The sequence below is a fragment of the Agelaius tricolor genome, unplaced genomic scaffold (assembly GCF_023055355.1).
Source record: "Agelaius tricolor isolate 1412-34295 unplaced genomic scaffold, bAgeTri1.0.p SCAF_21, whole genome shotgun sequence".
In the NCBI taxonomy this organism is placed as follows: Eukaryota; Metazoa; Chordata; class Aves; order Passeriformes; family Icteridae; genus Agelaius; species Agelaius tricolor.
The window spans coordinates 7,096,707-7,120,356 of NW_027269281.1; the positions used below are offsets into that span (position 1 = coordinate 7,096,707).

General features: G+C 46.7%; 1 protein-coding gene and 1 long non-coding RNA gene across 4 annotated transcripts in view; one reads left to right on the forward strand and one right to left on the reverse strand.

The window, feature by feature from the left end:
* Nucleotides 1-16,641: 16,641 nt before the first annotated feature.
* On the forward strand, nucleotides 16,642-17,460 carry LOC139598924 (uncharacterized). The gene is made up of 2 exons (XR_011682072.1): nucleotides 16,642-16,904; nucleotides 17,185-17,460. It is a non-coding gene; the product is annotated as an uncharacterized lncRNA (long non-coding RNA).
* Nucleotides 17,461-18,200: 740 nt separating this feature from the next.
* Nucleotides 18,201-23,650, reverse strand: part of LOC139598969 (mothers against decapentaplegic homolog 4) — a 28,018-nt gene continuing 22,568 nt past the window's right edge. For 2 of the 3 annotated variants that reach the window (XM_071445906.1, XM_071445902.1), the window contains one exon: nucleotides 18,201-23,288. In XM_071445906.1, coding sequence (XP_071302007.1) covers nucleotides 23,077-23,288 — 212 coding nt within the window. In that variant the 3' untranslated portion in view covers nucleotides 18,201-23,076. The remainder of the gene's footprint in view (nucleotides 23,289-23,650) is intronic. The other variant, XM_071445903.1, reaches the window with a different exon arrangement.

Genomic DNA, 23,650 nt, shown 5'->3' on the forward strand with positions numbered 1-23,650 from the left:
TAGCTGAGGGGAGGGTGCAGATTGTTGCTAAGAAAACAAATGGGTTTTGGGCAAATGAGCTGCACCAGGAACTGTAGGAAATCTAAAATATTGAGGCTGGCAGGTACCTGCCCCAGGGTGTGACGTTGTTTAGTGGTGGACTTGGCATGGCTGGGTCAATGGTTTGACTCAATGGTCTTAAAGGTCTTTTCCAATCTAAACCATTCTCTGTCCATAAGTCAAGGGGGAAAAGAAATATGGACCATATAGTCACATAGGTTGGAAAAGAACTTTAAAATCAGAGTCCAATTGTTAACTCAGCACTGCCAAGTCTACCCCTAAGCCATGTCTCCAAGTGTCACAGCTACATGCTTTCTAAATCTTTCCAGGGATGGTGACTCCATTATTACTCTGAGGAACCTGTTCCAATGCCTGACCACCCTTTCAGGGAAGAAATTTTTTCTAATCTCCAATTTAAACTGCCCCTGGCACAACATGACACTCATCCTACTGCTTGTTACTTGGGATGCTCCATGCCTGCTCCCCACTTGGGGTCTGCTCCCTCAACCTGTGCTAACCTTAGTGGCATGTCAGTGGTGCATCTCATTCCTGCTGCTGACACCAGCTGCCCAGGTGTCCCCATGGATCCCTACCCACAGCAGCCATTCCCACCTCTGCTATCACCATACTATGTGCCCTTGGTCATGTCACTACACCCAGAGGCAGCTTCACTGCAGCACCTACACCTGCCATCGTACTGGCCATGTGGCTTCCCTGCTCTGAGCATGGCCATGCTGCTTTGCACTGCTTTGGCTGCATTGACTTCAAGACAATGCTTCACCCTGACTCAAGTAATCAACAAAATCAACCCAAACTGCCAGTCTGCCCCAGGGTGTCCCCATCTTCTGCTGCCATCCTATATCTATGAAGAACATGACCAAAAGGAGACATGACCCACACCATCTGTGGGATGCTCCCAAAGCTGCCCTCCTCCCCCCCTCCCCCCCCCCCCCCCCCCCCACCCCTATGTTTTCAGACATAGAAGATGGAGCACTAGTGGACATCTAGTGGCACCTACCCCAGATGCCCCAAGGCAGCTACAGAACCCCCTGGTGCATAGCCATCACCCTGTGGCAAACCCAGCCTTGGGTCACTCCAGTACCCCCATGGACATGCAAATAGTAACAGTGTGGGCAGGAGTCTGACATGGGGACATCTTTCAGCCCCTGGGGCAGCACAGAGGTGCTCGGACTGAGACATTTTGGGCCAGCTTTAGCTTTGTGATATGGATTTATTCTATGCCTACAGCCACATGGTTGTATCAGAGGGTTTAAATGCACATCATGTGCTGGTATATAGTTTCTCAGTGCTCTAAAGCCAATACCAGTGTGCTATCCAATGCTTTTACCTTGGTCACAACGACTAGCCACCAGTTACAAAATAATTGCTAAGTACCAGGAGGGAGCATCTGAAAAGCTCTCTGGAGAAGTATGGAGCTAAAACTGCTTTAAGGTGGCTTATGGAGGGATTGCAACTAAGCAGGAACATCTTGGCCACAGAAAATTCGAGGATTTGATGTTTCTGTATATATAGGAAGCTGTTTGGGGGTGGAGGGGAAGTATAATCTTTCACATTTCAGTTATTAGTCTAGTACCTTAGGATATACAACTTATGCATCCATGCCCTCCAGCCTGCCAGAGCTACCTGTGAAGCCCCAGACCCAGAGTGGGTGGGCACTGAGGCATTCTGTTATAACCATTCCTGCTCAAACAGGGCACCAGATCTGCAATGGAGAAAGAAGGAATTTTCACCCTGCCTCATGCTCATAAATCACTGGAGTTCAGAGGGTTGGTGTCTTAAGGATTTTTTTTTTTTATCCCATATCTGTCGCTATTGAGTAAGAAATGGACACAGACTCATCAGAAGGCTGATTGGCCTAATGTGCGCGCCATATATTTGGAACTGCTCCTTTTTATAAGCTGTTCTGATCCAGGTAGATTTGGTTGGTCATTCAGTTAATACATTTCACCTTATTGGCTAATTAACAAGATGCCCTTCTTAATCTTTGAGAAAAACAAGAAAACAGAGAGTAGGAAAACAACACCTGCAGGTTGTTTATAATAATAGGCTATCATTGTTTATCTTCAACTCCCTAAAGTCTCTCAGGCCGATTCTGGGAAAACTTATCTAGTTTTCTCACTCTCTGACCAGGCTGTCACATCCACAGGTCCCTCTTTTTGTTTAAAGGAGGAGGCGTGTCCTAGGGTGACGTTATGATGCTTGTATCCCCATTCATGTGTTCTGTTAATGTTGGATATTATGTTCTGTACCTTTAAGACCGGCTCTGAAGAGGGAAAGTTTTGTTTTGGTTTTCTTATCAGCCTGGCGGGACACAGAGACTGCAGCTTTTGCTTTTGCTGCTTTTGCTTTTTGCTTTTGCTCTCTCGCTCTTGCTTGCTTCGCTTCTGCATGCTTTTGCTCATTAGCTAGTTTAGCTAAACTGTCCAATTTCTTCCCGGACGGTTTATCCTTTCCTTTTTCTGATCATTTCGAACCTGCTCCGGACTGGGACCTGAGAAACACCAAGATCCTGCACCTTCTGGCCTGCAGCAGCAGCCCCAGCGCCGGAGGGACTGAGAACAGAGTGACCACCCCCAGAGAGACTTTCTGAATTTGTCATCTTTTTCAGAGCGGTGTCATCCGGTATTGTTCATTTGTGTGCTGGGGGGTGCTGTGCTTGTTAAATAAACAGGTTCTTTCCACTCCTCTCCGAGGAATCCTTCCCGAACCGGTTGGGGGGAGGGGCTGTGTGGGTTTGCTTACTGGAGGAGCCCTAATTTGGAAATTCTCCTCCAAATTTGCCCTAAACCTCGATAAGGCGGTATTTGTAATCCTCTGTGGGGCCCCTTGCAGAAAGGAGAACAAACACAGCTCCAGAGGTTCCTCTAGAAGTTACTAGTTATCAATCAGAACCTCAATCGGACGCCATTTTGAAATGGTCTGAGAGATCAAATCTTGTGATTCCCTCTTACAAGAAATACACTAATGATCTTAAAATCAGTTACTTATTCTAATACAATATCAAGTCTAATAGAGTAGCAACTTATCATTAGTTTGTTCAAAGAACTGAAACAGAGTGAAAATTTAACAGGGGAAAAATCCATTTCGGATTTAGGTGAAATGTGCCATTTTGAATTATTTAGTCTGTAGCTTGCTTGCATAGATGAAATATGTTGTTTAGTCTGTTAACTCTGTGCTGTGCTTAAGACTTCCTGTTCTCGCAAAAAAGCCTGTGCTCACAAAACTGTCTCAGCCTAGGAAAAAGAATGCGAACTTCCAAGCTGGAAAGAAAGATAAGGGGGGGGGCCTTGAACTTTGAAACAAAGATGAGAGCCAAAGCTGGGGCTGCAGGAGACGGACAGGATGACCCGGGAGTTCTTTCTGTACAAGGACTGATAAAAAAAACTAGCTGCAAGTGTAACACAAAATCAGTAAAATGAATATGCATGAACCTATTGTGGAATTCTATGCATATGTACAAGTAAGGGGGATAAAAAATGGTTCAGAATTCTCAGGGGTGCACATGTCCTTTAGGGGGAACGATCCCCACATGCGTCCAGCTCTGTAATAAACATACCGGCTTTACAACTTTTACAAGTTGTGGAGTTAGGTTTTTTTCCCACAAATCAGAACTGACAGTCTTAACTTGTCAACAGTTTTTTTCTAGAAACAAGGAAAGGATCGCATGTTCATTCCCCACTCATGAAGGGGCCATCTGATTGATGGTTGTCATCTTGATCATTGTTCGGAGGTTGCCTGTTGGCCACATTCTGGTTTTGGTGTCACAAATCAGGGCCGACACACCTTGCAGGTACCCAGTATCTGCAGATACTCCAGTATCTGTGGGAACACATGCATACCCACGGCCCCAAGTGATAAGGTCGTACGGGCCCTCCCACTTATAAGTGGCTAGGTCCCGTATCCAGACTTTCACTCAAGGCAGATGCGTCTCACCTGAAGAGTGCAACAAGAGAAAATTATTTAGAATGACAGGATTCTCTGAATTCTATGGCACTGTAAGATGATTGATTGTATATAGAGCTTTTTCCAATCAACTGTGTGGGGTTTTTCCAGGCATTCCCCTTTTTTGTTTGTCCAGAACACGCTTTAAGGTACCATGAGCACGTTTAACAATGGCCTGGCCCATTGGAGAGTGCGGCATACCAAGTTTGTGGGACACTCCCCATAAGCGCAAAAAGTGCTGCATCTACTGCGAGACATAGGCAGGGCCATTATCAGTTTTCACAGAAGAAGGTATACCCAAGACTGCAAAAGCCATCCTCCAATGGGCAATCATGTCACGACCCTTTTCTCCAGTGTGAGCAGATGCCCACATGGCAGAGGAGAACGTGTCAATAGACACATGCACATACTTAAGTTGGCCAAATTCAGTGATGTGAGTAACATCTGATTGCCAAAGCTGCAAGGCCTTTAGGCCTCTGGGGTTCACCCCTGCTGGTAAAGGTGCAGCAAGCCCATGACCATCAGAGCAAGAACTGACAATGTCACAAGCCTCAGTTGGCATCAGGCAAAATTGTTTCTGCAGGGTACGTGCACTTTGATGGAAAAAAATCATGCAACACTTTGGCTTGCGCAATCTTGTCAGGCTGAGGCGTTGCCCACGCAAGGTTAGCCAACCTGTCAGTCACCTTCTGTTATGAAACCTGGCAACCTGGTTTGACTCCAAACGTGCAAGATGTAATACGAATGAACTCGGGACTGAATTGCACTCCACAAGGTTCTCAATAACTGAAACAAAACTGCGTTATTGACTTCCTTCAGAAGTGAACAATCCAAATGCTTAGTTATGTCTGCAACATAGGCAGAATCAGTGACCAAGTTCAGAGGCACCTTGTGACGGTGGTCACAGGGTTCTTTGGATGAGGGAAGAGATGAGGATTTGACTCCATATTTCAGAAGGCTTGATTTATTATTTTATGATATATATTACACTAATACTATACTAAAAAGAATAGAAGGAAAAGTTTCGTCTCAGAAGGCTAGCTAAGCTAAGAATAGAATAGAAAAGAATGATAACAAAGGCAGCTGCCTCAGACTCTCTGTCTGAGCCAGCTCTGCTGTGTTTGGCCATTAATTACAAACAAGCGCATGAGACCAATCACAGATGGACCTGTTGCATTCCACAGCAGCAGATAACCATTGTTTACATTTTGTTCCTGAAGCCTCTCAGCTTCTCAGAAGGGAAAAAATCCTAAGAAAGGATTTTTAATGAAAAGATGTCTGCGACAGCACCTGAGAAAATTCCTGGAATGCCATGGCAACAGCCTTTAACTCAACCAGTTGGGCCAAGCCTGACTCATGGCCCTCCAATATTTGCCATCCAGATTCAGCCTTCCAAGTAACAATGGCTTTCCCTGTTTTTCCAGAACCGTCAGTGGAGACAGTGGGTCCTTGCACTGTCACCCAGCTGCTTTTTGGCCACAATAACAGATTGGTTGTTTTTGCCAACTGCAATAACTTGTGACTGGGCAGATGATAGGCAATTTGCCCTGAAAAGTTTTGCAGCGCACTTTGCAAAGGAGCATTGTTAGCACAGCTCCATTCAAAGTCTACCCGTTCTACTGGAAGAATGATTGTTGAGGGATCAGCTGCCATTCATTGCAAACACCGTTGACGGCATTTGATTATCAAATGAGTGATCAGTTCAAATAGTGTGGGTGCTGTCTTTTTCAGTTGATGGGGCAAGAAGACCCATTCCAAAATGTGCAAAGTATCAGACCATTTGTCACTCCATTGGCCAATGATACCCGTAGGATGAAAATCTGGATTGGTAATCAAGACAGTGATATCAATGGAAAGGTCTACTTGATGAACCTGACAAGCAGAAACAACCTTTTGGACCTCCCTCAGCGCTTGTTACGCCTCAGGAGTCAATTTCCAAGATGATCTCAGGTCAGGGTCCCCCTTTTGAGTATCATACAGCGGGCACAGTTGTTTTTTGGATAGTCCCAAGTAAGGATGCAACCAACTGATAACACCCATCAATTTCTGGGCATTGTTCAAGGTCTTAATAGAATCTGAGAATTGCACCTCCTGATGCTGAATAGTTCGGTCAAGAATTTTGACTCCCAGATATTTCCAAGGAGGGTGCTGTTGAATCTTCTCCGGAGCCACCTGCAGCCCATAAGAACGCAGAACAGTGAACAGCTGAGGCCGAATCCTCAGCAACTCATCCTGGCTGGGTGCTGCCACCAGGATGTCGTCCATGTAATGATAACAACATGCCTCGGGAAACTGCTCGGGGACTCCGGACAAGGCTTGAGCCACATACCAATGACAAATAGTCGGGCTATTGCAACAGCCCTGGGGCAAAAGTTTCCATTGATATCTCTGCACAGGTTCGTCATTGTTGACTGAATGCACTGTGAAGGCAAACTTTGGCTTGTCATCAGGATACAAAGGAATTGTGAAAAAACAATCTTTCAAATCAATGATCAAGATTTCCCATCCTGCGGAAAACATGGTGGGTGAGGGCATACCAGGCTGCAATGCCCCCATGCTTTCCATCACTGCATTAATTTTTCAGAGGTCCTGAAACAGCCTCCATTTCCCAGATTTTTTTTTTATCACAAAGACAGGAGTATTCCAGGGACTAGTGGAAGGCTCAATGTGTCCCTGTTGAAGTTGTTCCTGAACCAATTCAAGAAGGGCGACCAATTTTTCCTTTGTCAGGGTCCACTGGTGTACCCAAATGGGTTTGTCCACCAGCCACCATAAAGGCAGCGTGGGATATTTTCTGCCCTTTAGCACAGTGGCCCCAATTAAAAATCCATCCCAATTTGTACCCCTCCGGGCTGCCAATACATCCTGCCCCCAGAGGTTGATTGGAGCTGCAGTGACATAGGGCTGAACTGCAGCTGTCTGCCCATCCATGTTTCTGATCAGCACAGACTGTTGGCTTACAAAGGTGTACGCTGTACCCCCCAACCCTTGGATGGCCGACCTTATGGAAACCAAAGGCCATGTAGGAGGCCATGCAAAGAAGGAGATGACTGTCACATCCGCCCTTGTGTTGATCAAACCTCGAAGCCAGGTCTTCGGCAGGCAGGCACCTGGTAGGGTCAGAGTACACATCATCTGGGGTCGCTGAGCAGAAATATCTGCAGACCAGAAGACTTGTGGCAGTCCGTGGATTCGAAGCCACCATTCCCACAAGTCTGCTGGCCAGTCCTGGGGACACATGACTGAAAAGGTACAAGTTGAGCAATCCAAGTCCCTGCCGGAATAGTGATGGGGGGGGGGGGGGGGGGGGTGGAAACCGTAGCACAAATTTGACCTGAAAAACCAGAGTCAATGACACCTGGATGAACAAAGATTCCTTGGTGGGTGACACTAGATCTTCTCACAAGCAGTGCGCTGAGTCCTTGTCCTAAAGGTCTGAACACATCCAAAGGAGCCTTATGTTCATGACAGGATTCTAAGATGACTATGGTTGTGGTATGTACATCCACCCTGGCGGAGCCGTAGGTGCTGCCCCCAAACTGGCTGAGCAGGCCTGTGCCGGTGCCATGCCCTGAGGAATCACTTGTGTCAGAGCGCAGTTCCCCTGTGTGCTCATCCTTCCGTTTCCCAGGCCTGCCAAAGGCTGGCCATTGGCACGATATTTAGACTTACATTGGTTTGCATAATGACCTGCCCTTAGGCACTTACAGAACAAGAAATTGGTATGCTTGTGTGTTCCCTGCTTCTTCTTGCCCTTATTTTTGCCTTTTTTCTGTTGTCCACCCCTAAGGATTTCTGGCCTGGATGTAAAGCAACTGTCAAAGCAGACACTTTGTGGTCTACAGCACCTAGTTTGGCACATGCGTGGACCATGTCTGTTAGCGTCCGGTCACCTGGAAGAGCATCTATGATCTCTGACAATCACTATTTGCGTTGTTCCGAGCTAACTGCTTGCATAAAACCTGCCTCAAGATATCATCCTCAACCTGTTTCTCCAGGGCTGCTACAAGTTTCTCAACAAATGGCAGAAAGGGTTCATCTGCCCCTTGAGTTATTGTCACATATCATGGCTTGGGAGAGGCCATTTCTATAGTTCTTAGCAATGCATTAAACCCTACCCTTATGACTCTGCTCAAGAACAGCAGGGTCACAGGTAGCCTGAAGATCAGGATTGGAAAAGGCCTGTTCTCCGAGGAGAACGTCTATTCCCACATAAAACCTAGGATCTCCCTGAGGCAATTGCCTGTTGTCTGCTGCAATCCTTTCAGTGACCTGCCTCCACTTGTCCAAAAAAACTGGAACAATATTTGAGCTATATGTTTAATATCAAATGGAGCAAGCAGGTCTGTGTTTAGCACTCAGAGAACTTGCATAACTTGTGCAGAGCCAAGGCCATATTTTGCCACCTTATCTTGCAAATCTTGGACCACCTGTCATCTCGGGTTCTTTAGCTGGTCAGAGTGACCCCAAGAAATGTTAGAAAGTCTCTTTTCCCAGCCCAGCGCTCAAAGAAGGAGTCAGAGCTCTTCAGTTCTCAGTCTCAAGGTTGTTTATTGTATCTTATCTATAAAATTTTTTTCCTGTCCAGCCGAGGTCTGCTCAGCAAGACAGTCCAAGGCACTCTGCCTCCCCCAGGGCGGTGTTATCTTTTTATACTAAAAACTACATGTACAATATTTACATTACTTTCTGTGAAAAATGCATGTATTTTATGATTGGCTTTTCACAAATATTAAAATGAATATTATATGTGTTGTGTTAGAAAGTAATATGAAAGTATTAATTCTCTAAAGTACTGTGTTAAATATAGTTTTAGGTTATAAAAATTGTTAAAATAGAAACGATGCTATGTAGGATGCTTTTTTTAAAAAGAAAGGACTCGCAGCAAGATAGCAGCCACAGGACACCTAAATCTTTCAGAGAAGAAGAATTTATGGCCCTCTTATCAGAAGAAATGAACTTCTTCCCGCCTCGAAGGTGCTGTTAGGATTCGGAGGAAGAAGTTGACAGATGACCAGACAGAATCCTGTATTTGAATGGAATTTATGCATCATGTATGAAGTGTATGAATATGCAACAGGCTATTGTTTTTAAGGGTTGATCCTTTGTTAACGGGTGTCCTTTTTCGGGCTCGTGCTGCCCAGAAAAAGGTACCCGTACATCCGTAACTCTTTGTATTTGTTGTCTCATATTGTCCTAATTCAATTTGTCCAAATTATTATTACTCTAATTGTATTACTATTTTTATAACCATTTTATTACTATTAAACTTTTAAAAATTTTAAAAACAAGTGATTGGCATTTTTAACACTTTCCAATATCTATCACCTATGTTAGACAGTGAGCTTCTATTCTAAACCAATTAAAAGTGCCAACATCACCCAAAAGATGGAGGCTAAGAAAAAGGAGAAAGGCTGGACACACCCAGATTCCTCCATCTTGCCCCCTGAAACCCCATTCTAAAAACTTCAAAAATCTATTTTTTCACTCTGTGATAAATTCACTATCATTCTACTTAAACTTTCGTGGTTTGTAATTCTTCATATAAAGGTTGGCAATTGTTTTTTCCAAGGACTAAATCAAAGGCACAGGAGTCTTGGGCTCTGTGCCAAGGTCTCTGAGCCCCCTGGGCAGGGGCTCGAGCCCTCCAGGGCAGCCAGAGGAATTTCCTGGGTTCCGACACTGTCAGGCAATCACATCATGCCTGTCAGCTTGTCCCATATTTGAGACAGCTTTATACATGGGAAAAGCTTGAATCACTCTTTGTGGTGGAACACTGTCTTTCTCAACCACCTGTGTCTCCTCCGCAGATGTTGGATTAACTGTTTGACTGACATCTGTGGCCCCTTCCCCCAGATCTGGTGTGGTGTCAGCTTCCCAGCGTGGCATTCCCACTCTTTCTAGCAGGTTCCAATCCCCAGTCTCTAAAGCTCGAATCTTAACTGCTTCCCAAAATTGGCACAGGTTCTTGGGGCGCACGGTCACCCGACAGGGGGGCAAAGTCCAGAGATTACTCAGGGACGATGACGCCGCCTGTCGGTGACGACATTCTGCCGCCAGGGCACGCCTCTGCCTGGGGGCTGGCCGTTGGCATTCATCGCTGTCGCTGTCCCAATCCAGGGATGGGGAGGACAGCCTGTGGGCAGCAGGGGGTGGTGGGTTGGCCAGAGGCGCTGAAGTCGACGGACCAACTGTGGACTGTGAAGCTGAGGGGCTGGTTACAAGCCCTGCTATGGGCGGGCCGGCCGCCGGCGGTGCCACGGCCGGGGGCCCAGCCGTGGATGGCGCAGCTGGAGGTGCGGCGGCAGGCGGCGTGGCGGTGGGCGGCGGCACTACTGGCGCCGCTGTGGGGGCTACAGGCGTGGCTGCCACCGGCGCGGGCTGCAATGGCAAAGCTGCAAAAGACATTAAGTAAACCGAGTCAGCCGTCGCGCAGGGAGTAGGAGGAGGAAGTGGTTCTGCAACTAAAGGTGAGGGGGGGTGAAAGAGAATACAGTTCCTGTTGTGTGATTTACCAATTGGAGAGACGCTGCTAGTGCGGCAGTCACTGTTGCTGTAGTCTGCGCAAGCGCCATGGAAAAGGGGGGAAAGGCGGGGGGTGTGACGTTGGCTGGAACAAATGCTCACCAGCAGGCGCTGACGATGGGTGCGGCCAGTACATCTGCACAGGCTCCACGGCTGACAACAAGGGAGCTGACGGAGTGACCGGTCCAGCTGTGGTGACCGCCGCTGATGGAGGTGGTTCCGCCCTCACCCGCGGTGCAGGGGGGAAAATCTGAGTCGAGAGTAGCATCTTCTGCCGGCCGTGAAAGAGTCGGTCCCCGGCTTGCAGGGGGGTGAGGCAGAGTGGAAATTTTCCAGAGTAGAGATCCATTTTCATTTAGGTGAAATGTACATCTTTAAGTCTGTAGCTTGCTGTTTAGTCTGACTGCCTGTCCTCGCGAAGGGCCTGTGTTTGGAGGGACTGCTTCAGCCGAAGGACAAGAGATAAGGGGGGAGGGGGGGGCAGACAGAGCAGGGCGACCTGACCCCGGAGTTCTTTCTGATAAAGAAGAATTACCGGCAAGTGTCACGCGCGAAATCAGTGGAATGAATATGTATGAACCTATTGTGAAATTGCATGTATATGTATTTGAGAGGGAGATAAAAGGGAATCTGGAGTTCCCAGAGGTACGCATGTCATTTTAGGGGAATGATTCCCACATGCGTCCAGCGCTGTAATATACATACCGGCTTTAGAACTTTCACAAAAGTTGTGGAGTTTGTTTGCTTACGCAAATCAGGGGGAAAGCTGGACCGGCAGGCGGGGCCAAGCGGCTTGTGGGACAGCGCAAGGCCGTCCCACTGGGTGAGGCAAGGCTGGCTAAAACACAAACATGTCCGCTGCATCCCACGGAGCGCAGGCAGGTATCACCGGTGGCTGGAGCGGGGCCGGCTGTTGCAGCAGCTCGCCAGCCACTCTTAGCGGGGCAGGGGAAAGCCAATCCACTGGGCGCAGCAGCAACAGTTCTGGCACCGCCAGCGGCTGTGGAGGGGCTGAAAGCAGCATAAACGGGGAGGGGCCATTCCCCGGGCATGGTCGGGACGTGGCTATCGTGCTTGGCGGTGCCAGTTTTGTGGGAGGAGGATATGTTGGTCTCACAGAATCATAGGGATGAGGCTATTTTGGCGGAACATAATCTCTAGGCGAGAGATAGGTTCCGCGGGGGGTCCCCACGTCCCCCACCAGTCTGCAGGGAGCCGGAGAAAAGCCGGCAGCTGCCCGGCCTGCCAATCCTTCCCCCAGGGTGTCGGCACCCCCAGAGGCAGCATCGGCACCCTCTGAGGCCCTCATTTCTGATTCACTTTCCCTCTGGCTGTGGCCTCTGAAGACATGGGACAGGAGTCTCCATACAGGTATGAGTCGAGGCACAGTGGAATCCCCATTAGTAACTTCTTCCAAGAGCTGGTAGCCCAATGCCTCTCACAATTGCAGACTAAAAGTGGTCTCTATATCTACCGGAAAGTAGTGAGATTTGGCCCAGGTGTGGTAGGCCAGGGACAGGCGCTCAGAAGATTTCGGGCTGTAACAGAAAGTTACAGGAATCCTTCTACCCCCCTCCCCATAGATAAGGATCACCCTTGGAATGTAGCCAGACGTGTAGCCCCCCTAACCTATGCATGCCAGTAACTTTCCACTCCATACTAACCCTAGAAAGTATAGCCAAACCCCTGTCTGACGTAGAGAGACCCCTTAGTCCATAAATACCCTTAAGACCCCTCAATAAACGCCTTTAACCGTCCACCACATTGGTGTCAACGTCCGTTATTGGCCACAAGGGATCCCACAAAAGAGATCGAAGTGCTGGACCCTGAAACCAAGTCATCGCGGCCTTCACAAGAAGGCAACATAGTGGTGCCGAAACCCGGGATCGGGAAGCGACGAGTCCGGGCGACGGGAGTACTCCTGGCCAGGGGACAGCACTCAACGCCAGAACGGCCATAACGAAGAAAGGGGACGCCCCAGAGACCCGCGATTCGTATGGAAGCGATAGCGAAGGTCGTAAGTTTGATACATATGCAATGAAGAATCAAATGTGAACTCAGGAATTTTAATCTCGCTTTGACGAGACTCCTAGAGATTGGGGTCATTTCTCGACCCATAGATATATTACACCCTGGGGTGTGGCAGAAATGTACTGTCGCGCTAGCAGAGGACACAAAAGCCACAGGCAGCAGCAAAAGCCTGAAAGCGTGGGAGAAGGCAGAAGCCGCCCTACGCAAAGCATTAGAAGAACAGGAGACGTGGAACGTTGCGCGCTCCTGTTTGTTAATCGCGCCACAGCAGGGGGAGGGGGCGGGAACGCGAAACCCCCCTGGTGGCGACTCGATTGAGAGCGGGGAGACGGGGGGGCCGGGCGCGACCCATCCCTCCTTCAGCCCAAAGCCCCCGGAGCTCTCGGAGCCCCCGGGGGACCCCCTGACCCCTTCGGGGGACCCGCCGGGGCCCAGACCACCTCCGGAGCCCCCCGGGGTGCCCGCGGACCCCTCGCCCAACCCTTCCCCGCCGCTAGCCGACTTAGCGCAAGAAGCAGAGGGACTCGCACGGTCCTTTTGGGAGGGACTGGCGGCAGAAGCCCGAAATATCGAGAGGGCAAGCGCGCGGGCGAGCGGCGGAGGGGATCCGCCGCCCTACCCGTTTGAATATGGCGCGGGTGGCCGGGGAGAGGGGTGGAGCCCGCCGGCCCGCGGCGGGAAGAACCCAGAACCGCGGCCAGCCGCGAACACGCATGCGCGGGAAACCAGCGCTGAGCCCATGCCCGGCCGAGAGCCGTGGGTCCCAGCAGACGCGCATGCGTGGGAGTGCGACAGAGGGCAAGCACTCACTCAGGAGCCACGCCCACTGATGCCACCATATATGGGAGCGATCCCTCCCTGCGGGAGGCAGGGCGAGCCCAGGGGGCGGCACCGCCAGCAACATCAGCACCGCCCCCGAGGGGAGGAGCGGGGCCGTAGCCGGACAAAACGGCAGCAGAGACCGGAAGTATATTGGCAGTCGACTTCCGACTCTGAAGGGAGCCACAGCTCCCCGGATCGCTCTGCGGAGCCCACCGAGTCCAGCAGCGACTCGGAAGCAGAGAAAACAGAATCATTGCAGTTTCGGACGAAACCAATTAAAACTCTTAACACAACCGGGAACCAGCCCCAATACGAACTCACCGACTAGAGTAAAATCAAAATCGAATGCGCGGAATGGGCATCCGCAGCATCGGTGCATGCCTTCCCGATGAAAATTACGGGACCCCAAGAGAACCAGCAAAGAACGTATACTCCCGTTAATTCCAAAGACGTTCAAACAATAGTAAAAGCCATTTCAGAAAAAAGAATTAACTCAGGGGTGGTTTCCACTCTCGTGGATGGTCTTTTTAGCAATGATGATTTACTCCCTTTTGATATAGTGCAAATAAGCCGTATGCTTTTTGAGAGGGAGGGGACGTGTGGGATTCAGCCCCCTCCCGCTATAGATGCGAGACAGCCCATCTATGCCAACCCATAGTGGGGCAGGGGATCTTCATACCCTATGCTCCCACAGGCAAAAGCACACAGAAAGGGAAAAATATGACCTACCCCAAACCCTTACCCACAAGGGTCACCGACGTCCTGACTGGCGATGAAGAAGCCTTCCAGATAGGCCAATCAGCCAGGTCAGGCTCGAACCCAATCCTTCGCATGTTAGAAGCCACCTTTCTATCCCTGAATGAATCTAACCCTAACCTAACCGATTCCTGCTGGCTTTGTTACGATGTTAAACCCCCCTTTTACGAAAGAGTCGCTTTAGATACCCCCTTTAGCTATTCCACAGCCGATGCCCCTCGCCAGTGCAGATGGGACACACCCCACAAAAGAATTACCCTGAGTCAAGTCACAGGTCAGGGCAGATGCTTCGGCAATGCAACCCTAGCTAAGCGGAAAGGCGACATCTGCACCGAAGTAGTTGAGCCCGACAGGAAGAATAATAAGTGGGTAGTCCCATCCACATCTGGGATGTAGGTTTGCCAGAGATCTGGAGTAAGTCCCTGCGTGTCTCTTGCCAAATTCGATAACTCTAACGACTTTTGTGTTCAAGTTCTGATCATCCCTAAGATCCTGTACCACTCAGACGAAGAGGTGTATCACCTTTCCGAAAATAACAACCGGCTCCACAAGAGAGAAATATTAACAGGTATAACTATCGCAATGCTGCTCGGCCTAGGAGCAGCTGGAACGGCAACGGGTGTCTCAGCCCTAGCAACTCAACACCAAGGACTATCCCAGCTGCAGATGACCATCGATGAGGACCTGCAGAAGATCGAGAAATCCATTTCCTTTCTAGAAAAGTCAGTTTCTTCACTCTCAGAAGTGGTCCTGCAGAACAGGCGAAGACTGGATCTCCTGTTCATGCAGCAAGGGGGCCTGTGTGCTGCCTTGAAAGAAGAATGCTGTTTCTACGCTGACCACACAGGAGTCGTTAGAGACTCCATGGCAGAACTCCGAAACAGACTGGCTCAGAGACAGAAAGACAGGGAAGCCCAACAGAACTGGTTCGAATCCTGGTTCAACCAATCACCATGGCTAACCACCCTCATCTCTACCCTAATAAGTCCATTGGCAATGCTGCTTTTAGCTGTTACCTTCGGGCCATGTCTGCTGAACAAGCTGGTCTCATTCGTTCAGGCCCGCATAGAACGGGCTAACATCCTGTTCCTGGGACAGCCACAATTCCTGTGAACTCAACAGGAGATGCTGCCAGTCACGAGAGACTTGCCTGGCAGAAACTTACTCAGGTTTCCCAAGACCCTTTTCCCTAGTCAGATCTCAACTTCCTACCTCATTTCAGTGCCTATGTATAAGACTACCTCGTTCATTTGTGAAAGAGGGGGGGGAAGTGTGGTAGGCCAGGGACAGGCGCTCAGAAGATTTCGGGCTGTAACGGAAAGTTACAGGAATCCTTCTACCCCCCTCCCCATAGATAAGGATCACCCTTGGAATGTAGCCAGACGTGTAGCCCCCCTAACCTATGCATGCCAGTAACTTTCCACTCCATACTAACCCTAGAAAGTATAGCCAAACCCCTGTCTGACGTAGAGAGACCCCTTAGTCCATAAATACCCTTAAGACCCCTCAATAAACGCCTTTAACCGTCCACCACATTGGTGTCAACGTCCGTTATTGGCCACAAAGGATCCCACAAAAGAGATCGAAGTGCTGGACCCTGAAACCAAGTCATCGCGGCCTTCACAAGAAGGCAACACCCAGGCAAGCAGAATGCAGAGCAACTCATCTGACACAGAGACTCCAATAAAGCAAATAATGTCCTTCCACACAGAAACGATCGCGTGTTCTTCCCTAGAGAGGTGACTCCCCATCGTGAAAACACTGGCCCCTAACCTCCAGCAAGAGGTACTGACTGTCCACTTTTCTGGGGAATTCGTTCCTGCCTGAGCTTTTAAGCTATCAGGGCAAAACCGCAATCCCAGTCCTTTTCAGGAGGATGCAGGGAAAGGCCGTTACCTCTCCGGGGGAACAGAGGGTGTCCAGACGTGGACAGGCAGCACAGGCACCGTGGGGTCCTGGCGGAGTTCCAGCAGGGGTCCGAGGCGTCTCTTCATCCGTCCTGCAATCCACGAAGGGCTGACCTATGCAAATCACATCAGTGTCACCAGATGTAGCTGTTGAGTAAGAAATGGACACAGACTCATCAGAAGGCTGATTGGCATAGCCTGCATGCTCTATATTTGGAACTGCTCCTTTTATAAGCTGTTCCAATCTAGGTAGATTTCATTGGTCATTCAGTTAATACATTTCACCTTATTGGCTAATTAACAAGATGCCCTTCTTTGAGAAAAACATGAAAACAGAGAGTAGGGAAACAACACCTGCAGGTTGTTTATAATCATAAGCTATTATTACTTATCTTCAACTCCCTAAAGTCTCTCAGGCCGATTCTGGGAAAACTTACCTAATTTTCTCACTCTCTGACCAGGCTGTCACATCCACACATATCCATTTTGAGGTTTGTTTTTGTTTTGCGTCCAGGGTGGTTGCTGCCCCCCCCCTTCCTCCTGGCTTCCTGAGTATTGTGATGCATGAGAGCTTGGGATTCCTGCGAGAGTTGGGGGCGAAGGGGGGTTGCTTCCTTCCAGTGGGGCAATTCATCTCAGCGGCCACACAGCATGATCCCTCTGACGAGAGATACTGTTGCCATGTGGTTTTTGCCCAGGTTTTTTCTTTTCCTTTGGCACTGTAACTGGAGGGTTCTGGTCTGCTTCTCTGCTGCTTGGGAGCCCAGAGCCAGTGCGTGCCATGCCGGGACCCGGGAGTACCCTATCCCCTAACGGGGTTGCCCGCTCTGCACAGCCCGACCCCGAGACCTGCCATTGCCGGTGAGCTATCCAGGAGAGTGATTCCCTGTCCAGCCCTGCTGTTCTCTGCCACTGCTTCAGGGCTTCTTGCTACATTTTAACCTGACATCTGGACACCCTGCAGCTTCTGGCATGGCCCTGGAGTCTCTGCTACACTTTGTCACCCCAGGTCTGCTTGACTCTGCCATTCCATCTTGCTACTTCCGAGGTTTCTGCTACAGCTCATTTCACCATCTGGAGGGGCATTGAGACTGCCCCTGGAGGTTTGTAAAGGAAGCCCCTTTTCTATCTCTTCCACCAGCTCGTTCGCCATTATTGTGTGGAGGGTGGGCTCAGTTCGCACCACAGCGCCCCCTGCAGCTGTGGGGGAATCATCACACCTGCCCTGCCCAGCCAGGAGCCACCAGCATCCCTGCCGGCTGTGACCATAATTACACCAAGGGGGAAAATGCCTGACAGCCGAGAGAAGGCTGTTACTGGGTTTCTGTTTTTGTTTGTTGTTGCTGCCATTATTGTTGTTTGTTTGCCTTGTTATACACATATATATAAGTAAAGAACTGTTATTCCTTTTCCAATATATTTGCCTGAAAGCCCCTTAATTTCAAAATTATAGTAATTTGGAGGGAAGGGGGTCATATTTTCCATTTCCAAGGGAGGTTCCTGCCTTCCTTGGCAGATACCTGTCTTTCAAACTAAGGCAGTTGGTATATGTTTTTTTCCCTTTCTCTACCCCTGGGATGCAGCTGCTTATGGAGATGAGATACAGAGCATTACAGACACATCACCTGCCTCCTGCTTTATTCCTACATCGCATGACTTGTGGTGGTTGGTATTTGATTCATTTATTGGGAAGAGTTCTGCAGCCTGACTGCAGGAGCAGGTGGAGTAGAGCTCCAGTGCAACTTTTAACATGGGATGGCAATCACTCACCCACACCTGGCACTCATTCTGATCTCTGGTCCTTCCTCTGAGACCCACACACACAGCTTGGCTGGTGGCTTAAATGAAGCAATTTCCATTAACATGAACACCCACAGAACTGTTGTGCCCCACCAGCTTAAGGCAGACTGGTATCTGCACACCTCCAGGCGCCCAGAGACATTTCTACACTGGAAACTGACCTTGGCTTTGGGTTTGATACTAGTTGTACCCAAGTATCTGACATGGGACTCCCAGGAGGGACCCTCTGGAATCACAGCTCTGCTCCAGCAAGCTCCCCTAGCCCTGACACGGTTCAAGACTGCAGATAACAGCTCCGACAGCTGACCAGAAACAGGATAAAAGCTTTCCACTGAATGAAATAAAGAAGCCAAAGACTTGAATCTTTACCTTTTTTAATCAAAAACATACTCTGTAACAGAATTTCAGGAAAGTTAACTACAGTTTAATATCCACAAACTAGGTCAAATGAAAAACATACAGTAAGCTACAAAGGAACTACTGGGAATTCTGTTGACCGCTTATCAAAAGGCAATGGCTGAAAGAAGAAATGCTTAACTAGGCTTTCATGCTCAAAAAAACCCCTCTCACAGCAGATTTTGGATTGTGGGTACTTCGCAGCTGTCAATCTAGCTGAATCACTTTATCCTGTTACCAAACTTCACCAGAAAGACACAGAAAAAGGTACAGGAGCAAGAAAGTGCTATGTGGTTTTGGTGAACTTATACAAGTCCTGCAAATTTAGGAGCGATGTATCACCCAAAAGGCACAAGAGCAGCCAACAGTGTCAAAACCTCTTGAGATATTGTTGACAGTAGTTCTGCTTTCACAAGGTCCCACCAAGTGAAACTTTCACATGGCTGAAAAGTCAAGTCAGTTCTTGGGGACGTCAGCAGTATCATGTGCAGTAGCTTTGAGTCAGCATGGTCACATGCCTTAGATAATTTTCAGAAACACACAATCAAGAAGAGTGTTTTGAAAGTGAATGACACAATAAAAGGAGATGTTCAGTATCCAGCCCCTAGGGCTGGTGGAGAAGCACTTTCCATTTTTGTTTCCCTGTCCAGGACCAAAGTGCATTAGAGGTTAGAAGCATGAGCACAAAGCTGGTTCCCACACATGCCTATGACAGGCAACTTGCAAATCTCAGTCCCAAGAACAATGCCATGGTCCTCAAAAACCTGATACCAGTCATAGAAATACTCCTGTTATCAGCAGGACCAGGCAAGACCATAGCTTTTAAAGACTTTCAAAAACCAAAAGAAGGTAACCTCTCCAAAATTGCATCCTTAAAAATAGCTGACAACTAAGCATTATAGAATTTTATAGAGCAGATGTTAATTAGCACAGGGCCTGAGAGGAGGGGGGGAGGAAAGAGGATTTCTTAAATGAAGTCTGAATCTCACTTAGATGAAGATCCACGTGGCTGTCTTTAACCGGTTGCATTAAAGTGACCAGCAAACCCAGTCACTCTGTGTAACAGAGTAAAAATGCAAATTGAGGAGACAGTCTTTTCTAAAGCATTTACTCTTCAAAGAAGAGATTAATGATGCCTCAATAAAGACCATTATCAAGACATAACATTTAAAGGGTTTACAGGCAGAAGCCCCTCCTATATACACTGGTATACGAATTTTGTAATGGTTCCTAGTAAAAGAACAGAGGCAGTTGTTCCTGAGCCACACAGAGACAATGCTGTCATCAGAAGTGTTACGAGAAGATGGTCTCAAAGGTAAGGCACAGGAGTTGGACACAGGTTCGATGAGTACTGCTGCTACAGACCTGTTTGGTGACTGGGGGAGACCATTGTCTTGTTTGCAGTGTAGGTTCCTCCCTAGAAAGCAGAAGGGTACTTCCCAGGTCTTCAGTAGGCCAGAGCTGTAAATGAAGTGGTTTATATCACAGCCAGTGGCTCCAGGTCTCTGAGCACATCATTCTCATCAAGCCCAGAAAAGTGATGAAAGGAACAACCACTTTCAACCACCACTGTTTAGCAGTTATGCCTCCTTCCAAGGGATTCCTGTAGAAATAAGTATTTTTAAACCATTCCAGAGAAAAGCTTTTCTCTCCTACATCTCTACCATGTTAACTTTAAATGCCCTCGCTTTTAAAACTAACAGTAACACAGATAAAGCAATCTAAACCTTCTGGTGTTAATCCCAGCTCACCAGTACATGAAGTGAAATTACATAGTATTCCAGCACAATGTGTTTTTTGAGGAGTACATAATCAAGGGTGAGAAACACAGAGGTAATTACTTCATTGAAAGAACTAAGCAGAGCAGACATGGGAACAGGATTACAAGCAGGAGATTGCTAGCTGAAAAAATACTTGTTGAATTTGAAACATTCAGAGCTGAAGGAGACACAATTTTGGCATCCTTGACATTCCTGCCTGCTGCATGTATAGGGGTCATCATGGCTATTGAGTAGCTGTCGCTCTTCTTCAACTCTCAGAAAAAGACAAATGCAAGACTCAAAGATTCAGTGTGCAGCCACTGAAGGGTTTCTAATCCATTATGCACTACCTTTTATGCCTTGTCATAAAAGTACAAAAAATTAAGTTAAACGCATATTAAGAAATAAGAATGAGATTCTCTCATTTTGACCTTTAATACTTACAACAGCATCTTATCAGAAACTGCCTGGTGGAGAAGATGAATGCCTTTTCAGTATTTGTACTGCCTCACACAATGCTCAGATTTCTCCTGACGTGGAGCCTGCAATTTCTTGTTTTTGATGGACTCATCTGACATTATTTTGTTGTTCTATTACAAACATTTTGAGCCATCTAAATACTACACTGCAGGTGCAGACTTTAGGAGACTTGCAAAACATCTGCAAAGAAAACTAATCTTAAAAGTTGAATTCTTTCAGACCATAGTACAGGCCAATACACCAACAGGTGGAAGCAATCTTTCACTATTTTATCAAAGTTTGGCACAATCAAAGCAGAAGCAACTGGTACAGAAAGTTGTCTGTGAAGCAGTCATATACAGATCAGTCATCCATCAAGAAAAACACCTTGCAAAGCCACAAAGTTAAATAGGGAGTAAGCTCATGGACTCCTAATCAAACGAACAGCCTGTTATAAACAATTCATCAGACAGAAGGTTACATACTTTCCAAACACTGAGGCACCTTGAACCCAGCAGTAAGTGCAGGGTATATAATCTGATAGGGAGGCTGGCAAGAAAAAGATGTAGTCAGGCTTTTAATTTCTTCCCCCAAATCAAGATTTCTGTTGTGGATGAAGCGTAACCAAGCTGCCGGTTAATAAGCTTCTCTGAGGATGTGGTCTGAATCCTCTACTGAGTGGTCCTCAAGACTGTGAAGCAGCTTGCTTTGCAGACAAAATAGATCACTTGGGAGAGAAAGAAAAATGAAAAAGATTTTAAACTAAAGGCCATGAGGAAAGCAAACACTATTTTCCCATACATCGAGAAGTTGCCACATAAGTCAAAAGAAAAAGTGATCTCATTAGAAGTTAGTCTGAAGAAGACAACACTGTTAGTGAAAATACAGAGAAAATTGATCCATTTCTGGCCATTACTCCCAGATCATCTGTCTTCTGTACTTCCACACCTAAGAGAAATAATGACTGCTGACTTCATAAAAATTCCAGCATATGGGAGAAGCAATAACTAAACACTTTGTCACAACTCTTGACAGATTCCTGACACTATGCAAGAAACTTGTCCAAAAGCTTTTGAATATTCTCTTCCAAGACTTCTGCTTCTGTTAACCACTCCAGCTGTGCTGCCAGGTCAGCTCAGCACAGCAGGCAGACTGAACCTGCAGCACTTGAAGGACTTCAGTGTATGTCCTTCTAAGCCTGTTTAATTAAGCTCCAACTCCTTACACACATGCTAAAAAAGAAGGAATTCCTGCTCTCTCTCCATACCTCAAACAGTCAAAAAGATATATCCTCAGGATACACTTTTATTGAGAAGCAGTGGAAGTAAGAAAAATTGGACTTGTTCCTGGCAAATTTAAACCAACAAAAATTCCTACCACTATTGGCTGCTGCAGGTTTTGCAAAGGAAAGGAATCCATCACTCAAGATCAATGGTTTCAAGATGCAAAATTACATTATATAAGCAAACTAAATTTATAAAAATCAGGATTTTCATAATTTTATTTATACTATTCGCTAGAGAGAAAGCATACACATTGTATCTGTCATACAGACAATACACTTGCAGGTTTTTTTACTATAAATTCTCTATATAAAGTCATTGCCAATTGATACAGCCATCGATGGCATAGGGCTTAAAATAACCAAGAGCTATAAAAAACAAGTTTGCCATCTTGCCCTGAGTGGAAATGGTGAACAGATACAAAAACTGAATCCTAAATATTGATGCAATATTATACATGATTTAATGGTATATGCAAGTAAAAAGAGTCATGCAACTTCTTTAAATACCTGCCAAATTTTAGTTGAGTAAAATCATAGAAGTCAATAGCAATTATGAAAATATGTTCCTTCCATTAGGTGCTTGTTATGCAATTTCAGTGGCAACTTTGCAGACTAGGTATTTCATGTTATTTGAGTGTCAGCACTGAAAGTATCCATTTTCTTTAGTGTTTTAAAACTCACCTATCTATATAAATAAAAATCTATGATATCTTCTTAAAAAACTAGTGAAGGAAAAGCCACATTTCTTTTCCTTGCTATTTTTAATCAGTGCCAACAACATATGTCTCATCCCCTCCCTTTTTGGCAGCCTCTACATTTTAATCTGGAAAAATCATAACAAGATTGTCAAAAAAAAAAAGAAGCCTTCTGTTAACTATTGTTCCCTAAAAAAACCATCACAAATCAGCTGAAACTTAAAAGTTGCTACAAGGTAAATGTTTGTAACTAGTAGAAGGAATTTTCAGATATAAATATATATATATAATATATATTCTGCATACAAAAGGCTCCTGTGAGACTTATCACCAAGATGCCATAATAGAGAAGGAAAGTTTCAAAGGGAACAAACCCAATACTATAAAGTCTCTATAAGGCGTTTACCTTTCACCTTAAGCCCTGTATTATGACAAGTTCTGAAAAAAACTGAAATCCAAATTCTGCATGTTTAATTTCTTTCTGCTTAGAGCAAGATGGCAAACACATTTTTAAAACCTGGGTTTAGAAGATTAAGTAGAACAAAAGTAAATTATATCTTCAGGTTATAAACAGTACTGTATTTTACAATCCATCATCCTCACAATATAATGGCCTGTAGCAGTGCAGCAGAGGGATCTCAGTCTAAAGGCTGTGGGTCTGCAATAGGCATGGTATGAAGTACTTCATCTAGAAGCTGGAGGGCACGGTGTAAGTGAATTTCAATCCAGCACGGTGTCTCTTTGATGCTCTGCCTTGGGTAATCAGGTCCCCAACCTTTTACAAAACTCATCCTGAGTATGCATAAGCGTCGAAGGTCATCTACACCAATTCCAGCAGCAGCTGACAAACCTAAACAGAAGTTTCAAGTAAGTGTTCAGACATGTTCTTTTATCATGTTTGTTTAGCCATTCCCATTTGCTTGGCTTTTGCTTCACATACAATTCCCTCTCACCACAGCCAAGGCCAGTCCATATTTCTAGATCTCTGCTATAATGAATGCAGCAATTAATTTGCGTTTTTTACAATTAAATTTTTTTCATCATTCTGCAATCTTGGAAGGGTGCTGAAATATAAAACTCTATAATAAAGCAGATAGGATGACACCCAATATCTTACGTGATACAATACACGTAACCCTTATGTAGATGAAAAAATACACTTATTCTTGATGTTTGCCAAATGTTGCATTTTCAGCATAGAAAATCAGACTG